Raw genomic sequence first — 27,951 nt, 5'->3', positions numbered from 1 at the left:
GTTCACTTGCATCTCAGATTTTTGGATTTTCTCCCCATTTAGAAAATAATCCACACATTTCTTCTACCAAAGTGCATGATCATGCATTTTCCAACATTGTATTTCATTTGCCACCTTTTTGCCCATTCTCCTAATCTGTTTAAGTCCTTCTGCATCCTACCCATTACCTCAACACTACCTGCCCGTCCACCAATCTTTGTATCATCTGTAAACTTGGCAACAAAGCCATCTATTCCATCATCTAAATAATTCGTATACAGCATAAAAAGAAGTGGTCCCAACACCGACCGCTGTGGAACACCACTAGTCACAGCCAACTAGAAAAGGATCCTTTTATTCCCACTCGCTGCCTCCTACCAATCAGCCAATGCTCTAACCATGTTGGTAACTTTCCTGAAATACAATGGGCTCTTAACTTGGTCAGCAGCCTCATGTGTAGCACCTGTCAAAGCCTTCTGAAAGTCCAAATATACAACATCCACTGCATCCCAGTTATCTATCCTGCTTGTAATCTCCTCAAAGAGTTCCAACAGGTTCATCAGGTAGGATTTTCCCTGAAGGAAACCATGCTGATGTTGTACTATCTTATCCTGTGTCACCAAGTACACCATAACCTTGTCCTTAGCAATTGAATCTTAACATCTTCCCAAACACTGAGGTCAAGCTAATAGGTCTATAATTTCCTGTCTGCTGCCTTCCTCCTTCTTAAAGAGTGGAGTGACAGTTGCAATTTTCCAGTCCTCTAGCACCATGCCAGAGTCCAATGATTTTTGAAAGATAATGTCTAATGACACCACAATCTCTAACTCTAACTCTTTCAGAACCCTAGGCTGCAGTTCATCTGGTCCGGGTGACTTATGTACCTTCACGTCATTCAGCTTTTTGAGCACCTTCTCTTTTGTAATAGTAACTGCATCCACTTCTCTTCCTTCACACACTACAACATCAGGCATACTGCTAGTGTCTTCCACAGTGAAAATTGATGCAAAATACTCAGTTAGTTCATTCAGCCATCTCCTTGTCCCTGGTGATTATTTCTCCTGCCTCATTTTCTAGTGGTCCACTCTCATTTCTCTTTCATTTTTAACATACTCGAAAAAACCTTTACTATCCACCTTGATATTATTTGCTAGCTTGCTTTCACATTTCATCTTTCCCCTTCTAATGATTTTTTTAGTTGCTTTCTGTAGGTTTTTAAAAACTTCCCAATTCTCTATCTTCCCAATAATTTTGGCTTTGTTGTATGCCCTTTCTTGATTCATCCACACTAATTTACCTCAGGACAGCAAGCACCCCTACCTCCATAAGATTAAGGTGCATGGGTTCCGCAGCAAATTGGCTGTTTGTATTCAGAACTGGCTTGCACAGAGGAGACAGAGGGTAGTGGTTGGAGAGACTTATTTGAGTTGGAGATCTGTAATTAGTGGAGTTCCAGAGGAATCCGTGCTGGGACCCCTGCTGTTTGTGATGTATATGAGTGACCTGGATGAAAATGTAGATGGGTGGATTAGTAAATTTGCAGGTGATACCAAGATTGGTAGAATTGTGGGTAGTGTAGATGACTGGCAAATAATGCAAATAAATCAGTTGCAGACATGGGCTGAGAAATGGCAGGTGGCGTTTAACCCAGAAAAATGTGAGGTATTGCACCTCGTCAGGGCAAATGCAAGGAGACAGCACGCTGTTAAGGCCAAGGTGGTTAACAGTATTGCTGAGCAGAGATATCTTGGGATCAAAGATCATAGCTCCTAGTAAGTGGCCACACAGGTCGAGAGTGTGGTTATGAAGGCTTATGGAATGCTTGTTTTTATCATTCAAGGCACTGAGTTCAAAAGTCAGGAGGTTATTTTGCAACTTTATAAAACTCTGGGGAGGCCACATCTGGAGTATTGCATGTAGTTCTGGTTACCCCCTATAGAATGGATGTTGAGGCTTTGGAGAGGGTGCAGAAGAGGTTTACCAGGATGTTGCCTGGTTTAGAGGGTATGTGCTATCACGAGAGGCTGGATAAACTTGGGTTGTTTTCTCTGGAGTATCGAAGGCTCAAGGGAGATCTGATCGAGACTTACAAGATTATGAAAGGAAGATATAGAGTAGACAGAGAGTACGCATTTCCCAGAGTCGAAATTTCTAATACCAGACTTCATGCATTGAAGGTGAGAGGCAGTAGGTTCAAGGGTACGTGAGGGGTAAGCTTCTTGCTGGAGTTGTGGATGCCTACAATGCGCTGCCTGGTATTGTGGTAGAAACAAATACATTAGAGAATTTTGAGAGATGTTTGGATAGGCACATAGATGTCAGAAAGACGGAGGGATATAGACATGGTGTAGGTTGAAGGGATGAGTGTTCGGATGCTTTTGATTTGTTTTGCACAACATTGTGGGCCGAATAGCCTGCTGCTGTGCTGTGCTCTTCTGTTTTAAGTTCTAAATTGGATTAGACATCAACTCTGCAGAAGAAGCCAGAGAGTGGTAGTAGATTGTTGCCTCTCCTGTCTGGACGCCCGTGACCAGTGGTGTGCCGCAGACATGGGAACTGGGTCCATGTTGTTTGTCACTTATATCAACAATTTGGATGACAATGCCGTTAACTGGATGAGCTGGACAGCGAGGAAGCCTGTCTTGGGTTGCAGTGGGATCAGGACCAGCTGAAAAAATGGGCTGAAAAATGGCAGCTGGAATTTAATGCAGACAAGCACAAAATGTTGTATTTCATAGGACCAACCGGGTAGGCCTTACACAGTGAACGGTAAGGCACTGAGGAATGCAGTAGAACAAAGGAAGCGAGTCCACAATTCATTGAAAGTGGTGTCACAGGTAGATAGGGTCATAAAGAAAGCTTCTGGCACATTGGCCTTCATAAATCAAAGTATTAAGTAGAGAAGATGAGATGTTATGTTAAAGTTGTATAAGACATTTATGAGGCCTAATTTGGAGTATTGTGTGCAGTTTTGGTCACTTACCTAGAGTAAAGATTATAGGCATCCGTTAGTCTTGTGAGACCATGGATTTGCGCCTTGGAAGGTTTCCAGGGCGCAGGCTTGGGCAAAGTTGTATGGAAGACTGGCAGTTGCCCATGCTGCAAGTCTCCCCTCTCCACGACACCGATGTCGTCCAAGGGAAGGGCACTAGGGCCGATACAGCTTGGCACCGGTGTCGTCGCAGAGCAATGTGTGGTTAAGTGCCTTGTTCATGGACACAACAAATGAAGATTTGTTAATAAAGATTAAGGATGTAAATAAGGTTGAAAGAGTACAGAGAAAATTTACAAGGATGGTGCCAGGTCTGGAAGACCTGAGTTATATGGGTAGATTAAATAGGTTATTGCTTTATTCCTTGGAACGTAGAAGACTGAGAGGAGATTTGATAGAGGTATACAAAATTATGAGGGGTATAGATAGGACAAATGGAAGCAGGCTTCTTCCACTACGGTTGGGTGGCACTCCAACTAGAGGTACGAGGTTAAGGGCGAAGGGTGAAAAGTTTAAGTGGTGCATGAGGGGAAACTTCTTCATTGAGAGGGTTGGTACAACCAGCAAAATTGGTGCATGCGATATTAATTTCAATGTTTAAGAGAAGTTTGGGTGGGTACATGGACGGGAGGGGTATGGAGCGTTGTGGTCCCGGAGCAGGTCGATGAGAGTCGGCAGTTGAAGTGGTTCACCACGGACTAGGTGGGCCTCATGGGACTGTTTCAGTGCTGTCCGATGAAAACCAACAAAGTATCAGCACTTAGCTTCAGGAAAATAGTTGGTGTGACACTATCGAAAGACCCGGCTGAACAAGTAAGAATAATACTTTGAACCACAATGTGGATGGTTTCCCAAATTTTAAAATCATAACTTCCTTTCAATATTAAACTTCATTTCTGGCAAAGCAGGCCCAACTTTTAAAAGTAAAATGAGAACTAAAGAGATGTCCTCCTTCTTCAAAGAAAGGGGCTTTCCTTCCTCCACCATCAACACTGGCCTCACCCACATCTTTTCTATTTCGCACACACCTGCCTTCATCCCATCTTCCCACCACTCCACAAGGGATAGGATTCCTCTTGTCCTCACCTACCACCCCAGTACCCTCCGTGTTCAGCACATAATTCTGCATAACTTCTACCACCTCCTACGGGATCCCACCACCAAGCTCATCTTTCCCTCCACCCTACTTTCTGCAAAGATCGCCCCCTACATGACTCCCTTGTCCTTTCATCCCTCCGCATTGATCTCTCTCCTGATACTTACCCTTACAAGTGGAACAAATACCATACCTGCCCCTACACCTCCTCCGTCACGACTACTCAGGACCGCAAACAATCCCTCTAGGTGAGGCGACACTTCACCGAGGCAACATGTCATCTAGTGTATCCGGTGATCCTGGTGTCATTTCCTGTAGATTGGGAGACCGGTTCATCAAGCACCTATGATCTGTTTGCCAAAAAAAGCAAGATCTCCTGATAGCCACCACTTCAATTCTACCTCCTATTCCTATTCTGCCATGTCAGTCCATGGCCTCCTCTACTGTTGCAATGACACCGCACGCAGGCTGAAGGAGAAACACCTTGTATTCCGTCTAGGTAGCCTCTAATCAGATGACATAAACACCGATTTCTCGAACGTCTGGCAATTGCACCCCACCCACCATTCCCATTTGCGTTTCCCTCTCTCACCTCATCACCTCCCTCTGGTGCTCCTCTCCCGCTACCCTTTCCTGTCAGTTTCCCTCTTCTCCAGCCCTTTATCTCTTTCACCTATCAGCTTCCCAGCTCTTTACTTCTCCCCTCACCTTCTCCTGGTTTCATGTACCACTTACCAGCTTGTACTTCTTCCTCCTCTATCCCCACCTTCTTGCTCTAACTTCTCATCTTTTTTTCTCGGTTCTGATGAAGGCTCTCGGCCTGAAATACCGACTGTTCACTCTTTTCCATATATGGTGCCTGGCCTGCAGAGTTTCTCCAGCATTTTGTGTGTGTTGCCAGGAGTGTCAGTAATTGACATTGTGTGTGGTCACCTTGAATTGTCAGCATGTGAGTTACTAAACCTACATTTATAAAGGATCCATCAAAATGGAAAACACCATGGATTTTATGCAGTTTTGAAAATCCATGACTTTGAGCTGTGTCAGCCTTTAGTGGGTGTATTATGAAAGTGAAGTGAAGTTGAGCAGATGATGGTTAAAAGGAAGATCTTGTGCCTGAAGCTGCATCTTTATTGCCTTGTATGGATGCTGAATGATCTATCAGGTTAATCCAACAATTTCCACCTTTGTTGTGGATTTGCAGTATCTGCAACAATTGTTCATTCTAGCAAAACTGTTTTTAAAACTCATCATGCATCAGATGATGGAGAGGAACAGTAGGGTAAAGGAGCCCCATTCATATGCATCAGTAATAGTCTAATCATACACATGCATTTTTAATCAACCATCTGTAATGTCTGTTCATTGAGCTCTTTGGGGAGAATGAGATGATTAACCATTAAGTAGAAAACTGAAAGACACAACCTTTAACACTACTAACAGATGCTGTCAGTTTAGTTAATTGTGGACTAAAATATGACTGAATAAAACTTTTATGCAGACAGCACAGCGGGGGCTCATCACGTTAAATCTGCTGCAGGAATGTAATAAGATACTGCCATAATTAGTACACAGGGGAGTACTGTACTGGCTTCCAATGTGGTATTAATAAAGAACAGTTGGCTTCATTATCCTACCCACTCCTCTTAAGTGTATACTTGTTAAAGGAGCATTAAGCATATACGTACGATATTTCAAAAGCCAATTATTTTTTATTTCAATCTATGCAATGTTGTTCCATTAAATTTGCCAGTAAAAAGCACACTGTTTAAATACACAATATTTGTTAATTATCATGATTTAAATTGTGCTTACAGGCTGACTAATTTTATCTACACATGCTGCTTTTAGATCTGATTAGAGTTTGCACTTTTTGCTTACACATGACAATAAATCTGAACTGGGTTCATTGTATATAAAAATGACCATGGTGTCCCCTGCCTTGTTTTTCATCGGAATTGTAAAGAAATCCAATAAAGCATTGTTTTCTCTCTGTCTAGGACCCACCTGCTCCAGTTGTTGAAAGAACCTGGATATAGGTGATCAGCACTCTGGGACCTCATTAGACGAAGCAAAGCAGAACCCCCTAATGTTTAGATGACTTATGTGTCTTTTCTCCCTTCAGGACAACACAATGCTCCTGGCATCGCAAACTATCCACTGCTCCAAGCAGAAATCAAGCACCAAGTATGTACCTTTAAGGAGTACATTGGTTGCCATGCATTATAATGAAGATGTGCTTTGGTATTTTCTTGGCATCAGAATGAGACCATAATTGCTCCACAGAGGTCCGCTTAAACATCATCAGATGTATTATGTTGTATTTCTGCTGCTCGTTCTCTCAGGCACAGCCCGACCTCTCTGACCAAGTCCTGCCACCTCAGCTTTAAAAACACATTTTACCACTCCTGGAATGCTGGCAACACATTGTTTATGCTGGAAGCTTTCCACTTCCATGCTAATAATAAACCTGACCATCAAAAGCAGTTCCAACCTATTGCTAATGATATCATCTGCACATTGGAAATGGTCCATCACTAATGGAATAGAATGTTCGATTACAAAATCATGGCTATGCCTTAGGGTAGGTGGGTCAATCAATCCCTTTTAATCCCCATAGTGTATATTTATTTTTCCCAATTATTTTCCATTCACAGTGTTTATATATTTACAACACTTCAGACACTGAAGTAGCTCACATCAATCTGCAAAAGATCTGGATAACGTTCAAACACAAACTGATATGTGGTACATAATGTACGTGCAACACAAGTCCCAACATCTCTGACAAGAGCAAGTCTAACAACTACAAATGTTCCATTTGCTGAACCCTCCACTTACAATCAACATTCTGGGAGTTATCGTTATCCAAAAACTTGGTGAGGCATCTGTATAAATAGTTTGGCTACAAGAGAAGGTCAAAGGCATGTCACAGTCAGGCATGTGATAGGATACACTCCACTAACATGATAAGAGAATCTCTGAACAAAATGAAGTGAACTATTTGGGCAGCAACCCATTTTGAGTCTTCTACCAAAATACTGGGGTTGTAGCGTCCCCTCTATCATTCCCACAGAAGTAACTGTTCAAGCCACCATTAACAGTAGCACCCGTACTTGCAATCTCACTCACATTAGTCATGAGTAGTCTTCTTCATGTGTAGCAAAAGGGCTTTGATGATGATAAAGACATCATACCATTATTATGGTAAATAAACAGACAAGCGAGGATCTAGAGTCTCAGTTTTAAGGTAAAGCACAGTGAAGTCTCTGTTAGATTTCAGGGGATAGCTAAATTTCCCTGAGAACAGGGTGCATCAAACAGACTGCCACCTTCTAAGCTGGATCACAAATCATTCCATTCCTTTCCACAATAGCTGAACCAGTTTCTGATTAAGCCAGGATGACAAGGTGATCCTGATAGATCACAAAGGAAGTCACTATTTTTTTTCTTTCTGAAATTAGCTTCGGTTTTCAGGTTTTCATGTACACATTGAGATAAATAAGATGTTAACATTGTGTGATCCCAAATATCAAGGTGGATTGGACTACTGATGTAACTGTGGAGCAACATATCCATTTATAGACTCCTTCAATCTAATAAAAGATACTCTGTTTAATTCATTACCCACTTATCCCATTTACAAAGCATCAGTAGGCCCCAAATTATAGGCATCAACCCTCAACTTACCTTTTATATGGCAACATCTAATGGCATTTTACCCTGTACTTCCTCCTGAAGCATCAAGAGGGTATTTAATGACTTACAGTCATGGAGATATACAGCACCGAAACAAGCCATTCAATCCAATTGGTCCATGTTGACGAAAATTTCAATCTAAGCTACTCCCATCACTCTAAACCTTTCCTCTCCATGTACCTGCCTCAACCACTGTCACGGTCCAGTCCGTTGATTCCTCATTTCGGTTAATTTCCTTTCCCCGTGTTCTACCGGGCTCCTTGATTAGGGCACCTGATTTTCATCCGAACCGGCAGCCTAAAAACTCCGGCTTACATCTACTCAGGGCTGGACCGTCATCTCAGCCAGTGAAGCAATGCACGTTCCGGGCTGTCGAGAATAGTTAAGTTGCTTCGGTGCCTGGGTTGCTTTGGGGAATTCTGTCATTTTCGTGTCCAGCTGAGAATTGCCGGCTGTTTGCCGCTACTCCGAGTCAAGATATGAATTCTGTCGTTTTCGTAGCCAGCTGAGAATTGCTGGCCGTTTGCCGCTACTCCGAGTCGATACGAATGGACTGTCGTTGTTTGGTTTTGCCATCTCGTGTCCAGCTGAGGATTGCAGGCCGTTTGCTGCTACTCCGAGTCGATACGAATGGACTGTCGTTGTTTAGTTTTACGATTTACCTGTCGTTTGGTTTTGTCGTTACAAGCCCGAGTCCTGGCTCCGTGTCCAAGTTCGAGTCCCGGCTCCGTGTCTAAGTCCGAGTCCCGGCTCCGCGTCCAAGTCTGGGCTCCGTGTCAAGTTCGAGTCCCGGTTCCATGTCCAAGTTCGAGTCCCGGTTCCGTGTCCAAGTTTGAGTCCCGGCTCTGTGTCCAAGTCCAAGTCCAGGCTCCGTGTCTAAGCTCCTGCGGTTAGTTGTCCAATGTTCATGTCTGCGTAAGCACCTAATCCTCTCTCCCCGGTTTTCCTTGCAACTATTAATAAACACACTTCAGTTAATGCTACCTACGTGACTGTGTCCTGCACTTGGGTCCACTCCCTACGCTCCTTGTAACAACCACCTCCCCTGGCAACTCATTCCAGATACTGACTAACTTCTAAGTGGAAAAAGTTCCCCTTTGAGTTCCTATTAAACATCTCCCCTCTCTTCTTAAACCAAGATTCTAAACTTAGGAGGTTAGGAGGAGCTGAAGGGAGGAGCTTAAGAGACAACGGTGCCTAACGGCTACTCCTTTGCTCGCATCTTCGGAAACAACTCTATTTCTACCTTTGATATCTCTATTTTTCCCTTCAGGCTTCTTTTGAAGACCCTGACCTGGAGTTACAAGCTGACTTCAGTCCTTTGCAGGAACGGGACCTGCTCTCGGGGTCTCACGACTGGCTGTTATTCGATATACCAAGGACACGAACATTAGCTGGCCTTCGGAGTTTCAGGATTCCGTGGCTCTGGAAGCAGGCAGACTCGAGGTCAGTGCCTCTGCAGGAAATTGGTATGTCGTGGGAGTACACGGAAGATTGAAAGCAGCAAACTGGCTGCTCGCTGTGTGCCCAGAGACCCGAGTTCTTTGGGCACAGAGCTTGGAAAAAGCGACGCAAGGGACTTTTAACATTGTAAATAAGCGAGTTGTTTGTTATGTCTCCCCTCTCACTGTGAAACGGAGACGCCCCTTTTTCCCTTATTAGGGAGAGATAGAGAGCCTGTGGTCTGTCGAATTGCCAGGTGAATGAGTAGTCTTTGGGGTACTGCAAGTCTGTGTCTTTATTGATGCTTTGCGGCAAACTTGAGTGCTCCATTGATAACTATTAGGAACTGTTTTAACGTACCGTAATAGTATTGTTAAGTGTTCTAATTTGTTTTGGATTTCATTTAAATACATAAATTGTTACTCAGTTAAAATTAGTTTGTCTTTTTTTGAACCTTTTAACTATTTCCATGAAACTACAGATAATTGAGGCAACCGCTTAATTGAACCAAAATGTACTAGTCCCAATGCGTCCCAATTAAGTGGAATCCGCTATAATTGTAAAGCTCTTCTGCACTCTTTCCAGTTTAACGGCATTTTTCCTATAACAGAGTGACCAAAAATGAACTCAATACTCCAAATATGGCTTCACCTCCACCTTGTACAACTGCAAAATAACATCCCATAAGAACGGAAGCTATGAGCAGAATTAGGCCATTAGGCCATCGAGTCTGCTCCGCCATTCCATCATGGCTGATTTATTATTCCTCCAACCCCATTCTCCTGTTTTCTTCCCATAGGGTTTGGCACCCTGACTAATTAAGAAATATCAGCCTCTGCTTTAAATATACCTAATGACTTGGCCACCACAGCCGTCAGTGGCAATAAATTCCACAGATCAACCACCATCTGTCCAAAGAAATTCTTCCACATCTCTGTTCTAAATGGACATCCCTATATTCTGAGACTGTGCCCTCTGGTCCTAGACACATCCAAGACAGGAAACAACCTCTCCAAATCCACTCCAAGGCTTTCAATATTCAATAGGTTTCAAGGAAATTCCCCTCATTCTTCTAAACTCCAACAAGTACAGCCCAGAGCCATCAAAAGCTCCTCAAACTGTATGTTATGCCTTTCATTCTCAGAATCATTCTCATGAACTTCCTCTGGACCCTCTCCAAGGCCAGCACATTTTTTTCTTAGATAAGGGGAACAAAACTGCTCATAACACTCCAAATTGGTCTAACCGATGCCTTATAAAACCTCAGCATTACATCCTTGATGTTATATTCTAGTCCTCTCAAAATGAATGCCAACAGAGCATTTAGGTTCTTTACCACCCAATCAACTTACAAATTAACCTTTAGGGAATCCTGCACAAGGACTCCCAAGTCCCTTTGTACCTCTGTTTTTTTTAATTTTCTCCCAATTCAGAAAATAGTCTACATCTTTATTCCTTCTACCAAAGTGCATGGCTACACTTCCCTACACTATATTCCTTCTGCCACTTCTTTGCCCATTCTCCCAATTTGTCCAAGTCCTTCTGCAGACACCCCGCTTCCCCAACACTACCTGCCCCTCCACCTATCTTTGTATCACCCGCAAACTTGGTCATCCTACCCATCTAAGATCATCTGCCAGAATCCAATAAAAAGACATTATTAATTCTTTAATGATGTTAATTAAAATCAGATACTTCTTCAAAGTATTCATAAATATGCAGATATATACATATATTGTACTTATTACCAACACAATTCTCCAAAATACTTTTCCTTCTACCTTAGGCTGCTACTATCAATAATTGTCAGCAAATCTTGAAACACAACATCTGAATCCCTGTTAATGACGATCATTTATCGCTGATGGAAAAAAAGGTCAAAGTCGGTTTCACTCACCACATACTCAGTAAGACTGTCACACAAATTCAATTTGACACCACTTGAGATTTTTTTTTGCAATCCTTTTGGGATTAAAATTTCCTTAGCCTGTAGGAACACTAACCACCAGAACATTTTTGCTTAATTATATCTGGTGAAATATCTTCAGGGCAAATTTCGCTTCTCTGCCTTGAACATGATAAAATAAAATCAGTTTAAAAGAGCAAACATGTCATTGTGCAAAGATTAAATATTATATTAAAATGCTGTTGGATCAAAGAGTAAAATTGTTATTTTTCTTATATTGTTCTTGTCATTTAATTTTCAAATGCTTATATTTTTATATAATCACATATACTCAATCACCCCTATATTAGGTACACCTATATACCTGCGTGTTAATTTAAATATCTAATCAGCCAATCATGTTGCAGCAGCTCAATGCATAAAAGCTAGCAGACAAGTTCATTTGTTGTTCGGACCACGTCAGAATGGGGAAGAAATATGACCTAAGTGACCTTGACATGGGACAGTGTAGTTTAAGTATGTCAAAAACTACTGATCTCTCGAGATAACAGTGTCTGGAACAGGGGTTCCCAACTTGGGGTCCACAGACTCCTTGATAATGGTATTGGTCCATGGCATAAAAAACGTTGGGAAACCCTGCTTCAGAATTTACAGAGAAAGATACAAAAAACAAAAAACACCTAGTGAATGGCAGTTCTGTGGGCAAAAAGGCCTTGTTAATGAGAGAGGTCAAAGGAAAATAAAGATTGGTTCAACTTCAAGTTCAAGTTTATTGTCATTCAGCTAAATACATGTATGCTGCTAAAGAAAACATTCCTCCAGACCAAGGCGCTGACCACAGTACATATAACTCACAGAAAGCATTAAGTAACATCAGCACATATAAATCAACAAGTTAAAAAGTAAACAGTATAAAGCTACTGGCACTTCTTACATGACAAAACCAGGGTGGAGGCAGGGAGTTCAGCTGTCTCACAGCCTGCGGAAAGAAGCTGATACCCATTCCAATAGTCTTTATCCTATTGATATGGTACCTCCTGCCTGATGATAGGGGGTCAAAGAGATTGTTGGATGGATAGGCGGGATCCTTGACAATGCTAAAGGCCCTGCTATTCAGCACCTCTGATAATCTCAGATAGGTTGAAGAGAAACCCCAATGGTCTCTTCCTCAGCTTCCTGACTTCAAACAGACAGGAAGGTGACAGTAACTCAAACAATCACACATTACAACAGTGGTTTGCAGAAGGGCATCTCTGAACACACTTGTTGAACCTTGAAATGGATGGGCTACAGCAGTGGTCCCCAACCTCCAGGCCGCGAAGAATGCAACGGTGCAGCGGTAGCTGGAACGCAGCCAGCACATCTTTAAGAAAAAAGCTGAAATAAACAAGCTAATTAATTAGGTGCCGCCCGGCACGTAAATGCCGGCCCAGATCAGAGCCGGGCGGCACTGACATGACAAAACCTTCTTGACTAACCACCCATGCGGGACCTTGTCAAATGACTTGCTAAAGTCCACAACATCCACTGTCTTGTCTTCATCAACTTTCCTAAATTTCTTAAGTTATTTATCATCATTGAAATATGCTTTACCTCTCTAGTCTGAGCTAGTTTTTAGTATAGGATGACCACGACTTTTCTCCCCCCTATCTTTTGTTCTACTTGTTCATTTTCTCTCTCTTTTATATGTAGAGTGAGTTGATTCCCATTAATCATTATGAACAGCTATAATCACAAAATTTATGCCTCATTCTTGACTTCCAAAGATAACAGTATCACTAGATCCAACATTATAATCAACAAGTTGCTTAATTAACTAACATTGAACCAGACATATTCTATACCTTTAAAATCCAATAACAATAATTTAAGTTATTTGCATTTAGGAAGCATTTCACAAATCCCAGTTATAGTTACAGTACACTTGGTCCGGATCGGCAGCTTATGACCAGAAAGGAAATAAGTCTGTATCTAAATGATACTCAACAATGTTAACCACAGTCATAACTTGGTACAGAAACAGTTTAGCACATTAGCATAAAATTGGTTCAAAATTCTTACATGCATCGCTGATGGTTTCTTTTAGCAAACGTATCTGTTTATACTTTCAGAAAAACTTCCTATTATTCTGATAAATTCATAATTCTTGCACTCATAATGGGATTTTGAAACATCTGTATTTATTTTATTAAAGCTGAATGTTCACAAACAGATATGGCTAAGACAGAGAAAGAACACTTCTGGGACTTGGCAAGTGGGAATCTCCCTAGACAATTCTAATTCAGCAGATTATAAACCCAAACTATTTATGTGCAAATATGAAGAGTAAAATATTAAGAACAAAGAATATTACTTGTTTCTCAGGAGACAAGAAACAGCCTTACCCCTTCCCGAATACATCTCATTACCACAGAATAGGCCGCAGAGGGGATAGTCCAGTGGTCTCCTGAATGAGGTCCTCTCTCCTCCTACAACGAAGGAAATAAAATGTCAATTCAAATGAAATTAGTTTCCAGATTTTTCTCGAAGATATTTAAAAATGTTATTTTTTGAAAAAAACACTACTAACATAATTCACAACTTTTTCAAGAAAGGAGATTATTCAACAAAGACAGTAGTTCAGCTGGGATAGAAACAACTAGAAATGTAAGAGAACTAAGATATGCTCCTGTGGGGTTAATGTAAGATTAAAAACATAGAAATCTGATGAATAGAAAATAATATGGCTATCATATCAATGCCAAACAAGATAGACCTAGAGGTGAACCTCATTTTGCCCCTTCTGATGTTCCAACATATCAAATATTTATACAAGATACTTTATAAATCCATTAACTATTTCTGCTTCTGCCACTCTTTTCGATCAAGTTCAGACTCCAACAGTCTTCGGGTGAAAGCATATTTCCTTTCTAACCCTTCAGTTAAATACACTGGAGGAGATACCTATTTCCTATCAACTCCACCTGGGACACTCAACATTTTATACACATCAATGAAACTTCTCTTCAGCCTCAAGTATACAAAAGCAACAAGCCAAGTCTCACCATTGCTGGCCTGTAGCTAAAGTTTTCTAGCTCTGGCAATTTACTCTTAAGTTTCCGAGGAAGAGGTAATCTTCACCTTTAACTCCACCTTCTCTTCAGGTAACTCTGACATATATATGTATCAAACTGTCAGAGGAAGTCACAGAAGCACATACAATGATGATATTTAAAAAGCATTTGGACATAGATGGAAAAGATCAAGGAAGATTTGGGCCAAATGCAGACAAATGGTAATGATTTGGGCCAAAGGGCCAGTTTTCACACAGAATAGTTCTTTTGATTCAATGACTCAATATCCTTTTTCAAAATGAATGCACTGTAGGTCACACCAGAACCTGAACATTAGTATTTATTAACCCTGGCAGAGGTGACCGGAAGGGCATTGCCATTTTGATTTGGTATGTTTTTTGAAAGACTTCAGGAAGGAAGAAATTTAGTTTGGTGCAGAATCTCACAAAACCATGGCACTTTAGTAAATCTTTATTGTGTATTTCTCTGTGAAAAGCTTCTAAATTCTCAGTTTACTATGCTGAGCAGGCCACATAGCTTATATGCACGAACATGACATAAGATTCCTGAAACAGATGCTTTCTTCTGAGCTGTGGTAGAAATTACCAGGTGGTTGGAGGAAGTGATCTGAGAACTTGCCCAAAGCCCCTTGGAAGAAATGCATCACCCCCCGTGACTTCTGAGATCCCCTGGACCATGGCAGCTCAATGATCCAAAGGGATGGTACTCAGAATCTCAAGGCCATGCATTAGATGCACACCACCTCACATATTACACAAATGCTTCCTTCTCCTGTCAGACATCTCCTGCCTTTTGATGGAAGGATCTGTAGACTCATCAATAACATCAGAGGTCACAAAACAGCAGGAGTAGCAAGTCCGCCTTGAACTCAAGAGACTGCCCATGAACGAGAACCAGGTGGTTTAATATACAGGAAGGATAATGTGGATCTGGTGCCCATTTAACCTCAGTGCCAGAGGAACACCACTTGCAATGGTATGTATTTAGAATATTCTCATTTCTGTAGATCCAAAACCACCAAAGATTATTGGTAAAACCTCAAAAATGATACGTCCTTTCTATTAACTTCAAGGTCTCAGTTGTAGTTTTTCCTACATTTGCAAAATATCATAGAGTACTCCTTACACTGCCAGGAAACAGTTTGGTCAATCCAGAACAATATGCCAAATAATATTTCTGGTTTTACTATCTTGACTCATGAACTTAGTAGCATTTGTCATTATTTTATTTATTTATTTATTAATTGATAGTGTGAAATAGACCCTTCCAGCGGTTCAAGCTGCATTGCCCAGCAACGCCCTGACTTAATTCTGGTCTAATCACGGGACAATTTACAATGACCAGTTAACCTACCAACCAGTTTGCCTTTGGACGGTGGGAAGAAACCAAAGCACCTGGAGAAAATTCACACAGTCACAGGAGAACGTACAAACCTCCTTACAGACAGTAGCAGAAATTTATTTTATTTTACTTAGAGATACAGTGTGGAATAGGCCCTTCAAGCTGTACTGCCAAACAACCCCTGATTTAACCCTGGCCTAGTATAGGACAATTAACAATGACCAATTAAGCTACTAATCCGTATGTCTTTGGACTCTAGGAGGAAACTAGTAGACCTAGAAAAAGCACACACGTTCTACGGCGAGGAAGACTCCTTACAGATGATGTCGAAACTGAACTCTGAACGCCCTGAGCTGTAATAGCATCATGCTAACCTTTACACTACCATGACTTATAAAAAGTTTTCAAAGGAATTCAGGTATTTTCAAACATTCAATACATTTGATTAAAAGAAAACGCATGCATTCAGATACTCTGTTGCTCAAAGTCACATCCCCATCAAACTTTTTGCTTATATCATCAGACGTGCAATTTCATCTTTTAAAGTTAAAACATTGATTTTTCAGTGAATGGAAGAAAAAAAATTGTAGCTATGAGGGAAATGGCACTCAGATTACTGGGTTGAAAATTCAGCACTCTACCATGATCACTGAGGATTGTGCGTGTACTCAAATGCTGAAAACCCGATGCAAACAGGAGTTGATGTGCAGTTTAAACTCATCTTACTTTCTTTTAGCCAAGATGTGTTAAGAACAGGCATGGGCAAACACAGGCAACCAGTCCAACTCAACTCTGGCAACTCTGGCAGGGTTTGCAAGGCATTACTTCCTGCAAAGTGAAACCCAATAGCATGAATGGCAGTGATGCTTCACTACCAGATGAACTCAATGCCCTCTCAGACATCCCACCTCTCCCGGAAGTTCCGGGATTCTCCCGCATATTGATAGTGGCTCCCTGATGCCCGCAAGTTATATACAATATCCTGGAAATCGATTTTTTTTTTGAGAGCGAGTGAGCGAGAGAGAGAGAGAGAAAGAGAGCAAGACAGAGCGCGAGCGAGAGAGAGAGAGAGAGAGAGAGAGCAAGCGCCATGGCAGAGTGTTCTAAAAAAATATATAAAACGTACGTCACCCCAGACTACACTAAAGTGAACCCCTGCCTAATAGGGGTCAAAAATAATGACAGTGTTGCTCGCTGCACTGTTTGCAACAGTGAGTTTTCCATTGCCCATGGTGGGTTAAGACTGTAAAAGACATGTTGAGATGAGTTTAACAGGTGTCATTCATTTATTAGCACAGCTAATATTATTTAAACTAGCTGGCTAGCTGCTAAGGAGCTACTCTATCGCAGACATCCCACCTCTCCCGGAAGTTCTGGGAGTCTCCTGCAAATTGATGGAGCTACCTCCATGAAATGAGTTTTTGCAGGGTGGGATGTCTGCCTTCTATGCACACTTTGAAAAGGAGAACACAACTACAGCTGTGAAGATCCCTGCTGCACCTGATGACCCTGTGATCTCTGTCTCAGAGGCCAATGTTAGGTTGTCTTTAAAGAGAAGGTCCCGATGGAGTACCTGGTGAGGCTCTGAAAATCTGTGCTAACCAACTAGCAGGAGTGTTCAAGGACATTTTCAACCTCTCACTGCTACAGGCGGAAGTTCCCACTTGCTTCAAAAACAACAATTGTACCAGTGTCTAAGAATAATAATGATTATTAATATAATAATCAATAGTAATCACATTGACAGTGATGAAATGCTTTGAGAGGTCGGTCATGACTAGACTAAACTCCTGTCACAGCAAGGACCTGGACCCATCGCAATTTCCTATCGCCACAATAGCTCATAGGCAGACACAATCTCAATGGCTCTCCACAAACACCTATGTCAGGATGCTGTTCATCAACTATAGCTCAGCATTTAACACCATCATTCCCACAATCCTGACTGAGAAGTTGCAGAACCTGGGCCTCTGTACCTCCCTGGAAGACCACAATCTGTGCGATTTGGTGATAACATATTCTCCTCGCTGACGATCAACACTGGTGTACCTCAGAGTTGTGTGCTTAGCCTACTGCTCTACTCTCTATATACACATGACTGAGTGGATAGGCACAGCTTGAATACCATCTATAAATTTGCTGACGATACAACCATTGTTTGTAGAAGCTCAGTTGGTGTCAGGTGGTATCTAATAGGAGCAAGATATGCCAACTAGCGGAGTGGTGTCGCAGCAACAACCTGGCACTCAACGTCAGTAAGACAAAAGAGCTGATTGTGGACTTCAGGAAGGGTAAGACGAAGGAACACATACCAATCCTCATAGAGGGATCAGAAGTGGAGAGAGTGAGCAGCTTCAAGTTCCTGGGTGTCAAGATCTCTGAGGATCTAACCTGATCCCAACATATCGATGTAGTCATAAAGAAGGTAAGACAGCGGCTGTACTTTATTAGGAGTTTTGAAGAGATTTGATATGTCAACAAATACACTCAAAAACTTCTATAGTTGTACCGTGGAGAGCATTCTGACAGGCTGCATCACTGTCTGGTATGGAGGGGCTACTGCACAGGACCAAAAGAAGCTGCATAAGGTTGTAGATCTAGTCAGCTCCATCTTGGGCACTAGCCTACAAGGTACTCAGGACATCTTTAGGGAGCGGTGTCTCAGAATGGCAGCGTCCATTATTAAGGACCTCCAGCACCCAGGGCATGCCCTTTCCTCACTGTTACCATCAGGGAGGAGATACAGAAGCCTGAAGGCACACACTCAGCGATTCAGGAACAGCTTCTTCCGATTCCTAAATGGATATTAAATCCTTGGACACTACCTCACTTTTTTTAATATACAGTATTTCTGTTTTTTTGCATGTTTTTTTAATCTATTCAATATACTTGTTTGTTTACTTGTTTATTTTTTATTATTAATTTTATTTTTTTTTCTCTTTTAGATTATGTATTGCATTGAACTGCTGCTGTTAACAAATTTCACGTCACATGCCAGTGATAATAAACCTGATTCAAAAGAAAACACAAATGAAACATAAATGATACAAAAGGAACACAATTACAGCAAGAATAAAGTTAATCTTTCTGTTCCTTTTCAAATAAACCTAAAGGTACTGTCACAAAGCAAAGGCATGTGGTTCAGCAGTTGTAATGGAAATCCTGGATTTTTTGTTCCAGGTGAAAACTGGCCCAAGTGAACAATTACAGCACTGTGCCTGATGCTAACCAGTACAATGCATAGGAACTCTAATGCAAGGCCAGGTAAATGCAGGCTTTTTCAAGAGTAATCGTATATCACTTTCCTTGAAGAATAATTTTATAAAGATTAAGTTTCGTCTACTGTGCAAGATAATCTCAGTTTTTCCCAATCAAAGTTAACATCCACATAGCTCTATCCTTACAGGATTCCATGAGTCAGAATAGGAGTATAAAATGCCATATTAAATTTAATTTTTAGTGCTTCCTACCTGGATGGCCACGAGGTAAATAAGTTCTCCTAGGGGAGCTAAGAGGCATTGCTTCAGTTTGGTGTTCCTGAAGTTCTCTCGAATCAACTCAGTTAGTATGGTGATGGTCTGAAGTACAACAGAGAACAACATAAGTTACATTTTTGCCGATACTGTCATTAAAAGGTTAAAAATCTATATTTCTTACAGTTAACCATATTCCATATGTCAAAATTGGCTACTTTATTTGAATACACATGCATTCTTTAACCCAGTGATCCTCAACTGTTTTTTGGCCACGGCCCCCTTAGGAGCTCTTCTCAGGTTCCAGGGCCCCCCTTTCAAACAGGGATACAACACGAACAGATAGACAGGTTTCCCCCGCCATCCGATTCCGAAGGTACAGCGTTCCTATGAAATGGTTCGTAAGCCGGAATGTCGTAGAGCGAAGAAACAATTACCATTTATTTATATGGGAAAAATTTGTGAGCGTTCACAGACCAAATCATGCCAAATAACACATGAAACCTAAAATAACAGTAACACATAGTAAAAGCAGGAATGATATGATAAATACACTGCCTATATAAAGTAAAAATACTTTTCTACAATCATTGCCGCACTGTTCTCCGTAATGAAAATCTCACGCAAGTGCTCTCGGCAGAAACACAGCGCGAGCGCTCTCGGCAGAAACACTCTCTCTAGTAACCTTTAAGCTATTGTAACACTCAGTTATATTGGCTCGTATATGTCTAGAGGAAATCCCACCCAGCACCTGCCTCAACACTCCCCACAGGGTCGGTTACCACCCGAATCAATCACAAACATCAATCATCAGCCAGCACACCCAGTAAATTTTACCAAACACATTTTATAGATATTACTAATTCTATGATATTAATATAAATTTGATACAGAAAAGGAAGTAATGCAAAAAAAAGGCACCAACACTTATCAAAGTCCCAGTTCTTCGTGCACAACCATTGGAGCTCAATCGATTCCTGACCACCCGGATCCTGTCGACTCACGGCTCGGGACTACCCGAAGTGATTGACCGGAGCCTTTCCGCATGTCCGCCGTCCTCCCCGTCTCTCCTCCGACTCCCCGTCTCTCCTCCGTCCTTCCCGTCTCTCCTCCGACTCCCCGCCAAAACCCCGTCCACAGTCATATGATACAGCATTATATCCGAAAGCAAAATGATACATGAACACCCATTGGCTAATAGCACCCTGCTATCTCTAATAACCCAAGCAACTGTCTGGCTAGAGACTTTCTCAGCATTTAACATAACAAAGCAGCATTCCCCAGTTTAACATAACATAGAAGCCATTTTAAATTTAACATTAAAAAAGAAAGACCCCGTACACTATGAAGCTGCCAAATCATACCAAATAACGCATAAAAATACACAGCCTATATGAAGTAGAGATAATGTATGTACAGTGTAGTATCATTTACAGGAATCGGGAAGACAGCAAGCACACTGATGATGGTGTGTTAGGCTGAGTCGTCGGAGGCTGAGGTGGTGCAGTGGTCCCCAACTGCCAGGCAGCGAACCGATACTGATCCGTGAAGAATGTAGTGGTAGCCAGGACGCACCCAACACATCTTTAAGAAAAAAGCCGAAATAAACAAGCTAATTAATTAGGTGCCGCCCGGCACGTAAATGTCTGCCCAGATCAGAGGCGACGTAATCAGATCGGTATCGGTCCGCAGCCTGGGTGTTGGGGTGGAGGGACACTGGGGTGTCATCTCATCGTCGTCTGTTTCCATCAGGGAAGACAGGTCATCTTCTTCTATGTCTGCCTGCCTCGATGTCGAAGGTCGAGGTTTGTCGTCTGCTGTGGCTGATGTAGAAGGCTTGAAAAACGACAGTATGCTTGACTGCTTAGCCTCGCGCATTTTTCTATCATACAGTTCTTTGTAAGCACTCAAACCATCCTGCAACTTTGCCCTAAACCTACGTACTCTTTCAAGATTAAAGTCGTATTTTTCTGCAATTATTGTTGTCAATTGCAGCGAAAATCTCATGCAGTTGCTTCACATTCAGTTCCTGGACGACTTCGCTTTTGGACCGTTCGCTACTGCATTCGGTTTCGATTGTTATCCTTTCCTCTTCCAACTGTATTAGCTCTTCATCTATCAGTTCTTGGTCATGGGATGCCAAAACCTCTTCAACATCAGCTTCGTCAACTTCCACAAGCCAAACTCACTTTGTCCTTACTTCGTTCACCACGATCGAAACGCTTAATTATGTCTAGTTTTACGCTAAGTGTAACACCCTTACGAGCTCTTTTAGGCTTTTTCGATACCTTAGAACTCATCTTGCAAACAGATGCTCAAAATAAATCGGCATAAAGCACAGATGCTCACAGGCACGTGTTTAAGCATAGCCAGCTAGAATGCAGTTCCGGGGGAGGAGCGGCTGCTCGGGGCGCGTGCTGCCTTTTTTCGTAACAGTGAAAACACCTTCTGTTAGCGAAAACAGGTAACTAATATGTAGTCTTTCATAACAGTGAGGTTTCATAAAGCCAATGTTGGAAGAGCGGGGGACACCTGTATTATTGAACACCAAGAAAACTTGAACATTCCCACATACAGGACAAAATTTAAAAAAAGACTGCATGAAATTAAACATTTATCAGATCTAATGCGATCCTTGGGCTTGGTGCTTTTCTGCAAGTTTCATAATATCGAGCTCCAAATTAGACAATGACAGTTGGAGGTCACCTCTTGTTGTGATATCAATTCTGTTCCTGGATTTTGTCAAGGAAACTACCTTGCAGAATTCACTCTCAACCAAATATGTTGAGGGAAAGGCAATAAAAAATCTTTGGACAACACACACAAAAAATGCTGGTGAACGCAGCAGGCCAGGCAGCATCTATTGGAAGAGGTACGGTCGACGTTTCGGGCCGAGACCCTTCGTCAGGACTAACTGAAGGAAGAGATAGTAAGAGGTTTGAAAGTGGGAGGGGGAGGGGGAGATCCAAAATGATAGGAGAAGACAGGAGGGGGAGGGATGGAGCTAAGAGCTGGAAAGTTGATTGGAAAGAAGATACAAGGCTGGAGAAGGGAGAGGATCATGGGACAGGAGGCCTAGGGAGAAAGAAAGGGGGAGGGAAGCCCAGAGGATGGGCAAGGAGTATAGTGAGGGACAGAGGGAGCAAAGAGAGAGAGAAATTTTTTTTAACAATTAATAATAATAAATAAATAACGGATGGGGTATGAGGGGAGGTGGGGCATTAATGGAAGTTAGAGAAGTCAATGTTCATGCCATCAAGTTAGAGGCTACCCAGCCAGAATATAAGGTGTTGTTCCTCCAACCTGAGTGTGGCTTCATCTTGACAGTAGAGGAGGCCGTGGATAGACATATCAGAATGGGAATGGGACGTGGAATTGAAATGTGTGGCCAGTGGGAGATCCTGCTTTCTCTGGCGGACAGAGTGTAGGTGTTCAGCGAAACGGTCTCCCAGCCTGCTTCGGGTCTCGCCAGTATATAGAAGGCTGCATCGGTTTGGCTTTTTCCCACAGAGTTGTAAATTTATTCGGCAGATCGCTCTTGATCCAAAAATCTTTTTGAAACTGACTGAACTGACGATGTGCAGTTATATCACTCTGAAGATCAATCAAACTCCCTTGAATTTCTGCCTTAACTTGGGTGGGTTGTACTTCAAATGGATTCAAAATCCAATCTGGGATACCGAGGTTTAACAGGTCATTAAATCTTTCTTGCATATCCTTGTGTATCTGCTTGAGATGTTTCACATAAACGGTAAAGAGAATTTCTTGGATTGTAATGAACTGACCAATCCCTCTTCAATGTCCCGTGCCATCTCATTGATTCTTCTGGCAACAGTAGAATTACCCAAAGGAATTGCCTGAATTGTTTCTTTGGCACTCAAGTTCATGACATCAGACATTATTATGGACACTGAAGGCAGGATAAGCGACTCACCAATGTTGTGAGCATTTCCAGTTTTAGCAATCAGTTTACTAATTTTGTATGATGCAACAAGACCCTTCTCTAATTTTTGTGATGTTTGAGTAAGCATTTGTTTCAGCATTGGCCTTCTCTCGAAATTATCTCGGAGGTTTTTGAAGAAATCTAAGTGTTTATCCTTTTTCTCTGGATACGAGGTATCCAAATGTTCTTTTCAATTTGCTTAGCTTCATGCTTTCATTTGACAATATAGTCATGCAGTTCAAACACATAGGCAAAGATGGGTTTTGCGGAGATGTGTTGAAACCATACAATAAGTATTCCACTGATACTGCTGACACTTTTTTTTCGCTAAGGAACTCATGGGTAGAATTATTTCTGAAAATAATAAGCGCGCGAAGTTCAGATACATTACTGACGAATAGTGATGTCACCCGGCGCCAGGGATTTTTTTTTTCGGTGACTTCATATACAGAAATAAACACTTTTCACAACCTACCTTAACGTATAATATATCCAAACACATATACTTTAAAGTTACTAGGCTAAAAAAGGCCTAGCAAGACACGCTGATCTTCGGAGAATGAAGTATGGCGATAATGGATGTGAGAACCCTTGACTGAATACATTGACCCGGTGCAGTCTGATTCACAACTGACTCTGAAGTGAGGCTGTGTGGGAGGAGCTTAAGCAATGACTTTACCAGGTGCGCCGAATTCAAACGGAGTGTTGGAAAGATATTATAAATAGGAGGGAAACTGTTGACTCCAATGAAGGCTGCTGCTTGGGTATCTCATTGGTTCAGTTACAAGGGCTCCCATAAACCCTTGGGGCTCCCCTTCTCACAGTTTTCAGTCAGTGGCCCCCTTCAAATGTGCCAGGGCCCCCAAGGGGCCACATGGCCCCCATTCAAAACGGCTACTTTAAGATGCCCAATACAGGTGACACCCCACCCCGCATAGCGGGCACTCAGGATATGAAAATTTGCCCTTACTATTCAAAAATGTGATATGGAATAAAATTCTCTCTCATGGGACTTGTACAGAAAAATATCAATAATCTTTATTCATCTTGAGTTTTTTCATATATTCGCAGATGAAGTGGCTTTGCATCACATTAAGCCATGATACCAACCAGTTTCTAGGGCTTAAACACCCTCCTTCAAATGCAGTGATCACCTGTACCATGTCAGGGGAGCAGCACAGAAATCATCAATTGCTGCTGTTCAGTTGAAATATTCCATCAATTTATATTTTGATTTATTTTATAAGGAAACACTGCTATGTAATTTTCTCTGTAAAGAAAATTACACAGCTCTTTTCATATTTTCACTAACACTATTGACTAAGTTTGGTAACACTGCACAATTGACAATGTTCTGATGCCATTTCCATGAAAAAGTAACCTTATGAGTCTCCTTGCTTTCCAGATATAAATAAATCCTATCCTAAATCCTTATAACTTTCCTTCATAAACCTAGATATTTTGATTCCTTTGATATCCTCAGTTTTTCTTTCTTGTTCCTTTATGCAACTCCATAATCATAGGATTGATATAGCATGTAAGATGACAACTTAGGCAAAGTATTTCTGTTTTTATAAACAAAGAATTGGACATACTCAGCAAGTCAGGTCGCATCTTGTCAAAAGATAACATTTTAAGTCAATGACCGTACACGAAAACCTCTCAGTTTCTAAAACAGTAATGGTCTCTCTTTTCACATATGCTGCATTTGTTTTCATTTCAGAATTCAGCACATGCTGTATTTCTTTTTTTAATTTTTTGTTTTTTCTTTTAAATGATTTCCATATTTCAACAATTTTTATTCTCAGTTGCCTAAAATCAAGCATTTCTTTTCAGCTTATGCTATCTCTTCCTTTGTCATGCTCACTGCAAAAAAGGTGTTCTATAAGATATCCAACATTTCCTTCTGATTGCTTCCCAATGCTTACAACCGTAATTATGATATTCCAATAAGTTTAGAACAAAAAACTACTACTAGTGCGTCAACTCAGGCCTAGGAGGCCGGCGTCGGGCACGATGATGGACTCTCCACTTCTCCCTCTCCCTCATCAGTGTGTTCAGTTCATCTGCATTAGCCGCGCCGCTGTCTTCTAGGAGCATGCCGACCATAGTCTTGTGAGGGCACCCAGGGTTCATCCTCCCATGCTTGGGCTCCCGTATGGTGACTAGGCTGGCAGGTAGCTCGGGGTGGCGTAGACAGTGCAGTCTTCTCGCCTCGTCTAGATATTCTATGTAGTGAATTTCGGTTATATGTGCTTGTGTGTTCAATTTACAGTGGCATGCAAAAGTTTGGGCGCTCCGATCAAAATTTCTGTTACTGTGAATAGCTAAGCGAGTAAAAGATGACCTGATTTCCAAAAGGCATAAAGTTAAAGATGACACATTTCTTTAATATTTTAAGCAAGATTACTTTCTTATTTCCATCTTTACAGTTTCAAAATAATAAAAAAGGAAAAGGGCCCAAAGCAAAATTTTGGGCACCCTGCATGGTCAGTACGTAGTAACACCCTCTTTGGCAAGTATCTCAGCTTCTATATGCTTTCTGTAGCCAGCAAAGAGTCATTCAATTCTTGTTTGGGGATTTTCGCCCATTCTTCCTTGCAAAAGGCTTCTAGTTCTGTGAAATTCTTGGGCCGTCTTGCATACACTGCTCTTTTGAGGTCTATCCACAGATTCTCGATGATGCTTAGGTTGGGGGACTGTGAGGGCCATAGCAAAACTTCAGCTTGCGCCTCTTGAGGTAGTCCATTGTGGATTTTGAGGTGTGTTTAGGTTCATTATCCTGTTGTAGAAGCCATCCTCTTTTCATCTTCAGCCTTTTTACAGATGGTGTGATGTTTGCTTCCAGAATTTGCTGGTATTTAATTGAATTTATTCTTCCCTCTACCAGCGAAATGTTTCCTGTGCCACTGGCTGCAACACTAGCCCAAAGCGTGATCGATCCACCACTGTGCTTAGCAGTTGGAGAGGTGTTTTTTCATGAAATTCTGCACCCTTTTTTCTCCAAACATTCTTTTTCTCATTGCGGCCAAAAAGTTCTATCTTAACTTCATCAGTCCACAGGACTTGTTTCCAAAATGCATCAGGTTTGTTTAGATGTTCCTTTGCAAACTTTTGACACTGAATTTTGTGGTGAGGACACAGGAAAGGTTTTCTTCTGATGACTCTTCCATTAAGGTCATATTTGTGCAGGTGTTGCGGCACAGCAGAACAGTGCACCACCACTCCAGAGTCTGCTAAATCTTCCTGAACGTCTTTTGCAGTCAAAAGGGGGTTTTGATTTGCCTTTCTAGCAATCCTACGAGCAGTTCTCTCGGAAAGTTTTCTTGGTCTTCCAGACCTCAACTTGACCTCCACCGTTCCTGTTAACTGCCATTTCTTAATTGCATTACGAACTGAGGAAATGGCTACCTGAAAACGCTTTGCTATCTTCTTATAGCCTTCTCCTGCTTTGTGGGCATCATTTATTTTAATTTTTAGAGTGCTAGGCAGCTGCTTAGAGTATCCCATGGCTGCTGATTGTTGGGACAAGGTTTGAGGAGTCAGAGTATTTATAAAGCTTTGAAATTTGCATCACCTAGCCTTTCCTAAGCATGACTGTGAACAAGCCATAGCCCTAACAAGCTAATTAAGGTCTGAGACCTTGGTAAAAGTTATCTGAGAGCTCAAATCTCTTGGGGTGCCCAAACCTTTGCATGGTGCTCCTTTTCTTTTTTCACTCTAAAATTGTACAAGACAAAAATAATACACTAATCTTGCTTAAAATGTTGAAAAGAATGTTTCATCTTTAACTTTATGACTTTTGGAGATCAGTTCATCTTCTACTCACTTAACTATTCACAGTAACAGAAATTTTCACCAGGGGTGCGCAAACTTTTGCATGTCACTGTATATTTATTTGCTTTTAGATTACAAATTGGAATCCTGACTCAAGGACTTCTTTCAATTGACTGCAAGCAGAATTTAAACACTTCAGTTCACTGAGGCTTGGGGCGAGGAAGATCCAAAGTACATTAAGTAGAGACTTTAATTACATCTCACAATTCCATTGCCTGTATTGATGCCAGTGTATTTTGTTTCATTTTCCATCTTTCAAGGATTCTTTAAAAAGATCTGAGACTTTCAGCTGATACAGAGCATCTTGTATCATTGATATATTCAGGTAGATGCCTATCCAAATGAGTTGTGGGTAGAAGTTTGCATACTTCCTTGTCTCTCCAAGCCAGTCAATCAATCAATTCAGCAGAATTTCTGAAAGTTTCATAAACAGGCAAGCTATTCATTTACATTACTTGAAGTGGTTTCAGTAACTTCTTTCCTTAAGGGCAATTTTATTACCAGACTTACATAAAGCCTGAATATAAAAGCTCCAAATTTTAGACCATAAGATATGGAAGCAGAATTAGGCCACTTGGCCCATCATCTCTTCTGTCATTTCATCATGACTGATGCATTTCCCTCTTAAACCCAATCTCCTGCCTTCTCCCTGAAACTCTTCATGTCCTGACTAATCAACAATCTATCAAACTCTGCCTTATATATACCCAATAACTTAGCTTCATATACCTAATTATTTGGTGCTAACCAAGCTCTTTACTAAATACACTTTTAATTTTAATTGACCTTTTCCAGATCCTTTTGTAGTGATAACAGACTGCATGTTCAATTTTTTTTATGGGTAGGGATGAACAGAAGGGTGAGGGAACAGCTGCAGAAAACTTCAACAAACAGCTAAGGTTATTTAGTCAGCTGTGGAATCTGTCAAACATTTCTAATGGATAAGAATGTTCCTGATATTCATACTTCCATGAACTACTAAAATCAAACAAAAATGATATGTTCAAAAGAAAACAAATGGCTTAAAGCATATAAGAACATGCAAAAACATTTAACAAAATTTACAGTTGCAGAGCACAGTAGCAGGCCCACACTGTACATGGCACCCATTGTATCCATCTACACTAATCCCATTTACCTGTATCAAATCCATAGCCACCTATGTCTT

General features: G+C 41.4%; 1 protein-coding gene across 8 annotated transcripts in view; it reads right to left on the bottom strand.

The window, feature by feature from the left end:
- The window catches only part of ulk4 (unc-51 like kinase 4), a 702,256-nt gene that overhangs the window by 452,770 nt on the left and 221,535 nt on the right, over nucleotides 1–27,951 (bottom strand). For all 8 annotated transcript variants that reach the window (XM_072283788.1, XM_072283790.1, XM_072283793.1 and 5 more), the window contains 2 exons: nucleotides 19,001–19,108; nucleotides 13,500–13,583 (listed from right to left, as the gene is read on the bottom strand). In XM_072283788.1, coding sequence (XP_072139889.1) covers nucleotides 13,500–13,583; nucleotides 19,001–19,108 — 192 coding nt within the window. The remainder of the gene's footprint in view (nucleotides 1–13,499; nucleotides 13,584–19,000; nucleotides 19,109–27,951) is intronic.

This window comes from Mobula birostris, chromosome 19 (genome assembly GCF_030028105.1).
Source record: "Mobula birostris isolate sMobBir1 chromosome 19, sMobBir1.hap1, whole genome shotgun sequence".
Classification (NCBI taxonomy): domain Eukaryota; kingdom Metazoa; phylum Chordata; class Chondrichthyes; order Myliobatiformes; family Myliobatidae; genus Mobula; species Mobula birostris.
Note: the sequence above shows the minus strand (reverse complement) of the source record. Positions and strands in the feature narration are given on the sequence as shown.